Below are 12,310 nucleotides of genomic sequence, written 5' to 3'. Positions count from 1 at the left end.
CGCAGGATGCTGGGATGGGAGAGGGCCAAACTGCGGATTCGCGAAACTTCAATTTGCATTGACCTCGTTCCGGGAGCAATGTCTTCTGTCCGCATTGTAGCAGGCCGCATGCAGCCTTTGTTTCCCGTGTATGGCGGACCGAAACAACTGGCCAGGCTTAGTCTCTTTGAGTCCACGAGCCACAAAAAATCCCGGAGGACTTGGCTTGAAAATACCATTCGTCACCCATGGTTTCGCCATGCGCTCGTATGCAAAAAAAAAAAGTGTCTCCGCCACGGACTCTAGTCCCATGCCTCCCAAAGACCGCGTGCTACTACGGCTCCACACTAATTTACCATCCGGTTGGCTGTGCAGAACACACCATGGCGATCACTTTATCACTTTGCCTTGGCAGCAACGCCTTTCGAATTTGCTCATTTGCGTTGAAAATCCGCTTCTGAAGAAAGGAACCGGCAATGAACTTGGCAGCCCACGGGTAATGAGAATCTTCGCCTGCGGGTGGGAGAGGCGCGTGTCTTGGCTCGCCATCGTGTCCAGCCAGCACGTTGCTCCACCAGAGGGCGTTGCGAGTGCGTGCAGAGCAGGCCCCACTAACGGCGTGCCAGCCTCCATATTACTCGATATTACATTGCATCAAGTCCTAACTGTTGTTGCTCGTGTCTCAATTCCACCGCATATTCCTATCTACAGCTTTTTTCAGAGAGACACTCGCCCGCGTCGTGGCAGAGTCGAGAGTAATGCTTGGGCGTGGACGCATGCTCAACTCAGTGCTGGGACTTTGTTCGGTGAATCGTCCTCAGGAACTGTTGTTTCTCTGAAATCTCATCTCATCTCACGTTTGCACACTATAGCAACCAAGTGGCTTACGTGAGGCTGCTTGGCTCCCAGGCGGGGTACCAGCTTTTGGCCGAGCGGAGTTCAAACCGCATGCCACTGACCAGCATCGGGGCTCACAACCCTGTAGTTCCTTGTCAATTGATCTTTCGCAATGGATGATTTCCTCAACCTCTCAGGAACAAAAATGTCAGGACAGGCTACGAGCGATCAAGAGAGCTTGGAAGAGGACGAGGGGCCCGCTGCGCCGCCGGGTGGGCAAGACATTGTCAGCCCTCGGCATACAGGCAACTCTCTTTCACTGGGGTCAGAGAAAGCTACAGAAGGCGTGGACGGGCGGGACCACAATGAGGATGTTGATGGGCAAGTGAGAGAAGAGGGCCTGGGGCAAACCCCGATGACTGATGGCATTTTTCCTCTAGCCGAGAGGACAGTGCATCACGAGTCTTCGAGGAATGGTGAGTCGGGTGCTCCCCAAGTGACCGCGGACCTTCTGCAGCAACCACAGACTCTCCCCAGCACATCGCCGGGAAAAAAGGAAGATTGCACCAATAAATTAGGCTTGAATAGCAGTACAACGTTGAATGCGTCACAGCGGATACCAGCTACGCTCCCACGTCAGGGATTAAGCGGTATTTCAAGAAGTGTTACGCCGACAGATCACAGTGAAGACGAGGAGTCGGAAGACAGCGACGACAAGTATGGAAGCGTTACTCCGCGAATGAAACATGGTAGCACCGCCCGCCTGTCAATGTCGGACAGTGCCTCTCCTGATCTCAGTGAGGACGAATCGAGCAGTGACGATGGCTCGGACGACGAAGAAGGCGCTGATGCTCAGCAGAGAGAAGGGAACCCTTTGGGGAAATTAGCATCACTGGCTATAGCTCCGGCGTCAGACATACAGGGACATCAGGAAGATACTCAAGAAAGGGAAGACGGATCGGCGGCCAATGCGTTACATGTAGAGCGCCGAGGGTCGCAGCCGCCGATAACGGATACCATCCCGCCAACCGTGGAAGGGGGAAATCCAAGCAGAGACCTTGGAGCGAATGAAAACCTTGTTGACGAGAGGGAGCATGAAGTTGGAGATGGCATACTTCAGCAGCGCACCGTGGACGATAATCAGAGCAGCTCGCCAGGGGCGGCGAAGACTCTGTGTGACGACGCCATGGAGGGCAATGGTGCTTCAACTGACCAAGTGAGCGCGGGCCTGCAAGGCGATTCAGAAAGAGTCCGCAGCCCCAAGTTCACGGACTGCAGATCCGTACCACGGGTAGAAAGCAAACCTCTGGAGGCAACGGAGGACTCGCAGTCCGCCGCGGGCGAAGTGATACTGCAATCTCCCCCAAGCGGAAGAGAAAGCGAAAGCAGCAGGGCGCAGTCTGATTTGTTTGGAAGTGTCCCGGAGAAAACCGCCGAATCGTTGCTGACTGATTTTGAGGAAGCCGTTGATAAGGGGAGCTCTTCAGATCCAGACGTAGCATCGAGCGCGACTCCTTCGCCTGAGGAACCCAGTCCGTCCGAGGCAACCCCCCGAATCCCGTCGTTCTCCGCCGGGTGCGGTTCCAGCAATCAGAGTCCCTCCTCAGCGCAGGACAGTCCTTCAGGTCGATCCGAAGCCGAGTCGCCAGCAAGTTTGCGCGACGACGAGGGGGAGGCAGGCGGAGTATTTCCACCAGGCGCAGAGGCGTGGCCGTCGGACACACTGAACGGCAGAGAGTTGAGGGACAGCCCAAGCTTCGGCGCTGACTCGAAGTGGCGATCGTCCAGTCCGCCTTGTCGAACAGAAGACATCCCCGCGAGCAGAGACTTGTCGCCAAGCCCGCCCACGGAGGCGCCCTCACCAGCGCCTATACCAGAGAGAGACGGCATGGCTGATAGCTTCGCCCTGCCGTCGTCCGCTGGTGGCCAGGACGGCTACGAACGCCTACCTATGAAAGCGAAGCTCCGAATGTTCGAGGAAATATCCAAGTAGGGCCAAGAGTAATTACCATCGTATTGCTCGGATGCACCACTCGATGTCCTACCTCTGATTCTTGTCTTGATGCGCTGCCGCATCCACGTGCTGGTATCTGTCGCGGTGTCCTGCGGCAGTTATGTTGCGGTGGCATGAGTGTGGCGAAGAGAGGGGATATCGGCGGTTTCGTTGGTCATCCGCCAAAGAAAGTCATCCCCGAGCAGCGTGTGACAGGCCAAGCGTGTTTCGGTACCTTTTTCGAATTCTCCACAGCGCACCGTACACGGGAAATCAAACCGCCTCCCCTTTTCCGAAATGATTGTATTTGCAGGCAAAGGAGCGCAGAAATCAGCAGATCATTCTCCGCTTCGATGGGGTCTCGGCGGGCCGACGGTGTCCTGCGCGCTTCCAGTCGAAGGGACGTGAGCCCGCGGAGATGCGATCCTCCATCTGAGACAGCACTCCGCGAAAGAGATGAGCAAGTGAGGTTCAGCTAGTTGGTTAGCCCAGGCGGAAAACCACCATGGTGCACGGACCCGCTTCGGGCAGCGGACTCTCATGTACTCGACCTGTGGACGGCCGTCTGCTGTTGTGCCGTTGCATACTGCATTCCGTCTAGTGTGAGTTTTTTACTCCGCATCGGAGGCCTGTTCAGGTGCGAATGTTTCGTGCATTGCGATTGCAGATTGCGAAACTCATCGGTCTGCTGAAACACAGAACCGACACACTGGGTGCCGTCGGCGACCAACTCGAAAAAAAGGAGAGAACGCTGAAAACGATTAACGAAGAAAACGCGTCCCTCACTCGAGAGTTCTTGGACAAATTGGCATCAACTGTCCAGGAGCAGCGCCTGCCTACGCTTCCGGCGCCTTCGAGGTCCACTGTTGCAACATCGTGGCTCGCTCAGGAGGCTTGGAATGAAGAGGCAAAACAAGAAGCGGCTGCACGGCTTGCCAGCTGCTCGTCCAGCCTACCAAGTCGGTGTTCTTCAAACGCAGCACCAGAGGCCTCGTCCACTCTTGTGGCTGAGCCAGCCTTGGCAGCTGGCCAACATGCCCCTTCTCCTCAGGTTTCCCGTGTGGTTAGCAGCGCTCCCAGTGAGCCGGATGTTATTGAAAACGCTGAGAAGTTTTCGCGGACCACAACAGAGCAAATCGATCAACCCGACGAGTCCGAAGCTCCGATGCCTTCTAGTGCCGTTGAGGACGAGGGCACCAGGCGGCAGTCAACAGAAGACGCATCCAGTATCAGAAATGAACCAGACGAAATAGGTAAGTGCGGCGGTGCAGAACATGTCAGGTGTCGTAGGACGCTGAGCTCTGCATATGCCTGAGCTCGGGGGGTTTCCGCAGCCGAAAGTGAATTCCCACGCACCGAGTTTTTCGTACAATTTCTGTTTCGTGTTTGGCACCATATCCCGAGTGTGCGTAGGAGAATGCGGAGTCACTGTGCCTCCGGTGTTGTTTCGTGTTCAGAGCAGGACGAGCAGCCTGGACTCCAGGGTGAAAGCTCAGTGATATGCCCTTCGCTCCAGGATAAAGTGAAGTGGTTTGAAGACCTCCAGAACAGGTGCGTCGTTGTACCTGGAGCAGCTTCTCCCTCCCCAGTCAAAGAGAGTTGGTGACGTTGAGAGGATTCAGACAGGCGGTGCGACGCAGTCACCCGTTCGGTTGCAGGCCTGCGGCAGATGGTAGTATGCAACGTTTCAAAGTACATCAGACGAATACAGGGTGCCGAGTTAGACAGATTTTCAAAAACTTCTTGAGATATGAATACATTTGAGTGATACCCAGGTGCATTTGTGATGAAGCAGCACTCTCTTGGCGCCGAATGTAAAGCGGAGGGTTGTCAGCACAATGTTAAGGAGCCTGGCCACACCTACATCCGTTTTCGTCGTAGGGAAGGAGTCGAAGAACGACAGAAGCCTGCGCAGACGACGGCGAGCCCTGCGCACATGGGCGTCCCGTCTCACGAGCACCCTGATGCTGGAGACACGAGCCTTCGAAGAAGGGATAGTTCTATATCGAGCCCCACCCAGCATCCACTTCTTGCAGAGAAAGATGCGGAAGTAAGAGCCGACAAGTAATATGTGAAAGGTCTATGGATCTTCAGACTCGAGTAATGGGCTGATAGTTGGTCCCGCATCTTCAGCGCGTTGTGATTTGCTCCCTATAGGACACGCCACTACCATTTGTCACTGCCTGGGAAGGCGTCCTGTTTTGGTTCTTCAGATCGCCAGGCTGCTGGCTTTGGTCAAACACAAAGAAGATCTAATTGATTTGGCTAAGCAGGGAGTTGCCGAGAAGGAGGAGGAGATCCTGGCGAGGCTGGCACAGAAGTTTTCCCTGTCGAGGGACTACATGCATTATCTGGCAGAGCATCACGAAAAGGCTCCTGAAATTCTGCGCACGGGAAAGTCGTTTTGTCGACCCGGCTCCTCGAACAATAGGGAGGCATCTGAGACGGCGCAGGAGGTAAGAACCGGGTCTCTGCTTCAAAGGTACTTTGAGGTAGGAGGCGCTCTGAATATGGTCAGGGTTCACTTCCAGGGTGTGTGCAAGCACTCGCGTATCTCTGTTGGTGTGCCCTTGTCAGGAGACTTGGAGATGCTCGCAGAGCCGGCCCGGGGCCAGAGAAGGCAGTCGCGACGAATCTCGGGGGAAATTCGGCATATCTGCAAGAAACGGCTTGGGGCAGTCCGATCCCATAAATCGCAAAAACGTGGCAGATTCTCAGCGCGGGTCTTACGGCACTCGTATCGAGCATAAAAATAAGCCGCATTTGCAAAAGCTTTCCAGTAAAGTTGTTGCTCCACTGAGGAACCTGGCGACTCTCGAGGAGTGGCTGTCAGAAGAATTTTCTGCGCAAGAAAAGCCGTGCTCAGATGCAGCTACCATGGAAATGCAAGCTGCAGTCAGTTCGGAAGGCAATCCCCATAGTTCAGCATGGGCGGGCAAAGAAACAAAGAACCCATATCCGTCTCTATACCCAGAAGCGAGCAAGAGGCCTGGATTTACCACGCGGAGCGGTACAGACGGATGTCTCACAGGAGACCGAACGATGAGGTGTGATGACTTCCTTATTCACCGGCAGAGAAGTCTGAATGCCAAAGATTTCGAAGCCGATGACCTCCGCGCCGAGGAAGAGGCGGCGCTTGAAGCTCTCAGGCAGTATGCACAGCGACAACTCCCGGCTACAGACGCGCACGAGGCTATCCCTGACAGCAATGACGATTGCTCCGCTAACGTGGGAGTGGCAGGCACACCTGAGGGGCAGCCTCGTGGGCATCGCGCGGCAGGAAGATGGCACAACACTGTGCTCCAGACAAGCTTCGGTGATACGGCTGCCGTCAATGCCTCTCCGGGTCGGTCGGAGAGATCCAGAAGCGGCATTCAACAGTCTGCCTTCGAGGGAGGCAAATCCGACGACTCGGAGGAGAAAAGTCGCCGCCCCACTGATTATTTAAGCTCCACCAGTACGAGGCTTCGCGCAAGCGCACGGCCGAGCGAAGGAACTAGAGGGGATACATCGAGCGGCTGCAGCGATGAACAGAAAAACGGGGCGCGCCAAACTGTCGATGCAGTAGACGCCGTTCAAAAACTTCGTTTGGGTGAGTTTTTTCGGTTTGTTCGAGAGTCGGACCAGCGCCAGAAAACGAACGAACGTGGCAGCATGTGCCTGTTGTAGGACAGAGTCGTGAAACACCCATGTTTAGCCACCTTTTGTTGTGTTGTGCAGGAGCAGAGAAGCAGGTTCAGTACCCTGGAGAGGAACAACCTTCGCTGGGGGAGTCCACGGTTGCTTTCCCGGGTCTGGCGAGTTTCTGGCGAGAGGCTCTCGCCTATGCTGGCAACGAGGAGAGTGAAGACCTGGCACAAAACCTCCTCGAACAAGTCCACCGGGTGCCTGGTGCGGCTCATGCTTATGAGACCGGAAATATTCACAGTCTAAGCCAAGGAGCCACTGGTACGGCGCATGCCAAACCACAACACCAGAGTGTGTCAATGTATAGTACGCTTTCCGTTTCCAGTCACTCCGAGGGGAAAAAGCTGAAGGCAGAATTATTTTTCAAGACGTTACTGGATAAAACCAAGGCTCGCGTGGAGAGATACATGAAAGAAGCAGAACTACGCGGACTTTTTACCCCAGCTGAACTGAATAGAGCTCTTCGCACGTACGATGATGTGAAGCAGGTACGCAATGCCTGGGAGCCACAAAATCACCCAAGGCGCGCTAGAATCCGCTGCAGTCAATCTGGGCGCGCCTTTGTTCGGCTTTTGGTATGTTTTTGCAGATGGCAATGGAAGTCCGCGACACAAGGAAGGAAAATCAAATATTGAGGCAGTAGGTCCATTCAACAAAGCTGACCGGAGACGTGCGCCCGACACGGTCTTGCGGCGTGTAATCGTTAGACGTTTGTGTCAGTGTGGTGCGACATCAGAGCAATGTTGGATAGCAGTCACAAGATGGAGACGATTGTTGATGGCCTACAAGAAATGAACCACACCGAAAGTAAGCGTCATGACTGCTGACGATCCCGTCGCCAGGCTTGATGTATAGATCTGCACCATGGGAGCCTCAGCGAGACGCCATTCCCGTGGCGCGACTGTCGGTCTCGTAAGGGTTGTGGCGTCGTGCTGTTCGGCAGCTGCCTTAGCATCGAGTCGATAAAGTACTCTCGAAATGATGTGCGTGGACGCTAGAAGTATCCAGAGATGTGAAAAAGTCAATCGCTAGAGTGTACCCGCCATTGCATGCAGGGCTATTGCCATCATCGAGATCAGCGGGGACCAGTGCTCTTCGAGTGCGAGTACCTGGCTCTCAGCGTGGCCTTTCTGACCCTGCTTTTGACGCCAATCGCCAAGAAGATGACGTGTTTCTCAGCCCAGGAATCACGGGTCTTCCTTCTAATCAGGTATGCCCTGCTGCACGAAGCGCTGCGCCTGCCCTGCGGGAAAAACTACATCGCTGCGTAACCATCATCAAAATAAACATGCGTAAAAGGTAAACTGGCATAGCCCGTTGCTTCCCTGTTACTGATTTTTAGCGGAGATTTGTAAGTAATCCTACGGTTTAAGACCACCGCAACAGATCTCGCATCTCAGAGAACTATAACGTCGTACCCGGATGCCCCGCGTGTTCTCCGACGACCATGCTACAGCATTGATTTCGCATATCTATTAGTTGCGGCGTGTGCACCAGTGCTAGAAATAGCATGTTTTTGTGCGTGGTCGTGGTGTCTGGCCTCGGTGGACGCTTCCGGTTTGTATCCCCTGCTGCATCTCCCTAGTGTTTTGCTGTTTGCGGAGAGGCGCGCACAGCCTTGTCCATGCCATGGTTGTGTCACCGTTATTGCAGCAGACGAGGAAATCGGCGGACGAGCGATCCGCGTCTAAAGGAGGTGGCAGCGGAAGCCGAGACGACGGGAGCATGGAACCCGGCTCTCCAGTGAACATTTCCATCACAACCTCCGATACTCCACAGGATATTCGAGTTGCTTCAGACAGTGCTGCGCAACCCAATCATTTTAACGCGACCCGTCTGCACCAAGCCACTCGCCTTATTCAGATACAGGAAAAAAGAATTGCGGCGTTGCAGGAGCAACTCTATGAGCTCACGAAGAGGTGTATGTATCTCGAAGAATTGGACGATACGGTGAGACTAAACGGCAGTAGCACGGCGATATGCGCGTAGCGCTCTCTCGGGGCATTCAATTCCTCGATGTTGCTGGGTAACTACCTCCCTCAACCGTGCTTCGGATGTCAATTTTTTTCACAGATGTGGGGATTGATTGAAGAGAGGATGGAAAACGACGCAAGGACAACAGAGAAGATCAAGGTGCGTTCTCTAAACAGGCACTTTCTTTTGAGATGCTCCAATTTCAACGCACAGCATTTCAGATTTGTCAAGGGGGTTGTGGAAGGTAATGTTGATTCGGTTTTGGTGTGCCGTGCATCCGCGTTTGTCAGGAAACGTATGAGCGATCGTGCGCAGAATTGCGAGCGCGCCTGGGTCAATAAACACTCTCGGATGTGAGCAAGACAGAGAGCCTCAACCCTCCACTCTTAACCAGACGATGGAAATAACGGGAGCCGTACACTACCAACCGTCCCTGGCTGGGTGGGCGGGTTTTTCCAATCCCCCTGTTCTAAGGAATTCCTGCAACTCCAGTCAAAAGGCAGCATGAAAAATAGATGAGAAAAGACACCTGATGCTGAACACGAAAAGTTGATAAAGCCTATTCATTCTAAAGCGTAGACTGCGCTTCCAAAGCCTGGAATGTTTGACTCAAGTCCAGCCTCGTACTCTATGGTTTTTGCATGTTTTGTGACCATGCCCAGCGATGAATGGACCCGTCTTTTTCGTGTATCTGTAAAATGGCCGTTGCTACGAAGCTCCCAACTCACAACTGAAACAATCATGTCTGTTTATCGCAGCAGTGGCACAGCACACTTCCTGCACCATCCAGCAGCTGTCTTTCAGTCAACGAGCGTCAAACAGAAGATGTGTATAGCATTTCATTTTTATCATGTCTTTTTGAATGGCTTTACTCCGCCCATACTGCTTCACAAAGGCCACAGGGCGCGCTTCCTGCCCCCGGCTGAGTAGCTTTCTGCAGTAAAGCTCTGCCGAGCCGGTTAATCGCGACTCGGTCTCAGGAGGCGTCCTGTGTGCCAACATCGACTATATCCAACCTCCCATTCCCCCCTCCCCTCCACCTTAGACCCCGAACTCTGGCGTCGGTGCCAAGAGGAAGCACGCGGTGCGTTAGAACTGCCAAGAAACCGATCTGCCCTGCGGTTATCTGCAAGAAGCTACTAGTGCGGTAACTTATAGTATGCGTAGCGTATCGGTGCTGCCAACAACTTGGTTCATATCCCGGGAACGACAGTACCGTGGAGCCTTTGAGATCCTGTCAGTTACATGGCGCGCGTGGAATGTGTCATGGCTGACAGGCGAAACGATTCACTACACGCTATACGAGGATCTTTGCCGGGCAACAGAGTCGCAATGGAACGCACGGCCGTCAAATGCGATTCACCACCACGAGAGCAGGCGGACTTTTCTGACTGCACGCTCTTGCCACGACAGAAGATGTTTGACCTATTGTTAACAGCTGCTGGGGGGCTGTTCTTACGAGCCTTCCATTCGAGTCTACACAGTGGAAGGACGGCCACTGTATATACACTGTCGGCATAGATGACTGTCACAACGTGTCCATTGCGGAGAGGGGTCCTTTCTAGCCCGCATTCGGCCTGACCACTGCTAGTCCTGTCTTACACCGTCAAAATGTGGAAGAATCCCTGTGTCATCGTTGTCAGTCTATATGCAAGAGTGGCGGTCGCTCTTGAGAATGGGTTAGACTTCAGGCCGGATGAAGTAGCGGCTTACCTAGCCCAGAAGGCAGGCTTCAAGTTGTCAACTCTCGTCACTATGCAGAGCTTGAGCGTGTAAGATTTGCCAACCACTTAGAAAGGTACCGCCGCCACCTAAAACTAAAGTTATTGCTTGGGCAGGGATCCGGGCGATGCGTACATCCTCCCGCGACCTCCGAGGATTGAGGAATGCCTCAGCGCCATGCAGGGAAGGCCACTGACGCGCATGGTGGGTCTTCTCATGGTCATCGAGCATCACTTTACCACTTATTTCTCCAGATCCCAGCCCAAACCCTACGACATGGGGATCGAAGTATCATCTTTTGAGGGGTACAGAACAGCCCAACTTCGAATCGTAAGTATTGATCATTGGTGGGCTGTGACTTTTGGGAGGACAGGACAGGCCAACTCTAGGCAGAGGCGAAGACCGGAATGGGTATCGGAGGAGAACAAGTGAGTCCCCCACACTGGGACGCATGCGATGGCGTAACCACTTGGGGCTAGCCCGAGCAGCTCTTACCAGCAGCGAGCTACCAGAAAGGCCTTGACGTCCAATCGTTCGAAGAGGTTCCCGCGCAGTACCAGTCTTTACTGTACGTAATTCCTCAGGCCTTGGTGTATATTGCTGTAGTAAGTGCGGGCAGACAGCTCGGACCACGCGACTCAAACGGGAACCTTACTTGCATTAGGTCCCCGGCGCCACCATCGGGCTGAAATATGCGTAAGGTTGTCGCCAGATCTTCTTATTCATCATCTGCCCGCCAAGTGTCTCCCCAGGAAGTCTCCCTGGTATATCCGCCAGGGTCTTCTTGCTCTGAGTAGTTATATCTACATGTCGCTTGGCTTGATTCTCTTCATTAGTGGTAGGGCAACTGAATTATGCTGCTCGCAACCGCTGCGTGTCAGGCGTTGCCTTACAGTTCTCCCCCTACCGGCTTTTATAGCGGTGGTCCTTTCTCTTTCGCTGGCTCTCCTGGGGGCGCTACTCGCTCTGCGGTCTGTTCAGTCACTGCTGTGGTTCGAGCGCGGAGAAAAAACAGCGTCATTCTTGAGAGGGATGGAAAAGGTATTATCTCAGTAGACCTTTTTCACGGCCCACCACGCGGGATCACGTTACTGTTCGCCGTCTCAGGAGCCTTACGGCTGGCTCCTTGCGTGCCAGGCGTTTTGCCTACTCTCTGCCAATTTGCTATACTGCCTGGTTTCCGGGTAAGCTGAGGCCCCAGAAGGCATACACGTCTACGCATTGTGATCCTTTGTCACTGCAAACTCAGGTTCCTCCCTGGCCACCTTGGCGTCGCGGGGCTGTTCACTGGCAATACTGCTGTCGCTGGATTCTTGTATTTCGTTTGGATTATTGCCGTTGCTACAGGAGTATTTCTTCTTATCACGTGTGACCGAGCGGACGCGCGGAAGACCCAGAATGTGGTGCTCGCTTTCTGCTGCTCTTACTGCATCGTTGCTGGGCTTTCGTTTTTCGCAAATGTAGGCGGTCACCCACTCCTTGCGTGACACCCCGTTGCTTGACTCGCTGCGCTGTTCAGGTTACCGCCATATACGGGGGAATAGGCAATTTCGTCGCTCTCGATCCTGGTAAGGATCATTTGTGTCTACGGCGCTTCCCAGCTCAACGTCCGGCTGCCAACTCGTTCAGTGCCATTTTTCTCTGTGGCGAACCCATTCTCCTTTAACGCCCCAACACTAATGCTTCTCGCTATCATGCTCTCCTTGTGGGCAGTCGGGATCACACTAATTGGTAAAGACCACTGACGTCCATACGAAGTACCCACTAATATGCTGCCATCTGGGCGTTCAGGTGGCATGGATGACAAAGCAGAAACTGGTCGGTCTCTCTCGACTGTCTCACTATCATCGTTCTCTGAGGCGTCCGAGGCATTGACAGCCTAAAATTTAGCTCGCTCTAATAAAGCGTGTGTGGCCGGCTTGATACGCGTGCGCTGTACCCAAAGAAAAGTCGTCCAATTCGTCGATGTTTATGCGTGGCAGAGTCGAGCCAGATCGCATATTCGCTTGCATAAGGCTGAGCCTGGCGAAACCACAAAAGACTCTTAGTACTTGAAGACACTCTTTGCAGGCCTTTCGAGCACAATCAGCATTTTTCCTGTTGTATTTCACATGAATA

At 53.7% G+C, this 12,310-nt stretch overlaps 2 protein-coding genes across 2 annotated transcripts; both read left to right on the top strand.

Annotated features, from left to right (window-relative positions):
* Positions 1 to 988: 988 nt before the first annotated feature.
* On the top strand, positions 989 to 8,811 carry BESB_027950 (uncharacterized protein; the record flags this gene model as incomplete). Its single annotated transcript, XM_029361469.1, has 14 exons — positions 989 to 2,805; positions 3,123 to 3,273; positions 3,477 to 4,062; positions 4,267 to 4,360; positions 4,691 to 4,859; positions 5,023 to 5,345; positions 5,398 to 6,326; positions 6,479 to 6,984; positions 7,086 to 7,135; positions 7,233 to 7,303; positions 7,552 to 7,706; positions 8,150 to 8,446; positions 8,570 to 8,629; positions 8,761 to 8,811. 14 exons carry the CDS (start codon positions 989 to 991, stop codon positions 8,809 to 8,811), a joined length of 5,259 nt encoding a protein of 1,752 aa, XP_029215369.1.
* Positions 8,812 to 10,081: 1,270 nt separating this feature from the next.
* On the top strand, positions 10,082 to 12,075 carry BESB_027940 (uncharacterized protein; the record flags this gene model as incomplete). The annotated part of the gene is made up of 13 exons (XM_029361468.1): positions 10,082 to 10,242; positions 10,309 to 10,396; positions 10,454 to 10,522; positions 10,582 to 10,620; positions 10,672 to 10,797; positions 10,857 to 10,888; positions 10,945 to 11,030; positions 11,088 to 11,233; positions 11,300 to 11,376; positions 11,442 to 11,652; positions 11,712 to 11,760; positions 11,822 to 11,923; positions 11,984 to 12,075. The coding sequence occupies 13 exons, from the start codon at positions 10,082 to 10,084 to the stop codon at positions 12,073 to 12,075; spliced, it is 1,278 nt and encodes a 425-aa protein (XP_029215368.1).
* Positions 12,076 to 12,310: the final 235 nt, after the last annotated feature.

Source organism: Besnoitia besnoiti, assembly GCF_002563875.1.
Source record: "Besnoitia besnoiti strain Bb-Ger1 chromosome Unknown contig00015, whole genome shotgun sequence".
NCBI classification, from domain to species: Eukaryota; Apicomplexa; class Conoidasida; order Eucoccidiorida; family Sarcocystidae; genus Besnoitia; species Besnoitia besnoiti.
This window is presented reverse-complemented; position numbering and strand designations above follow the sequence as displayed.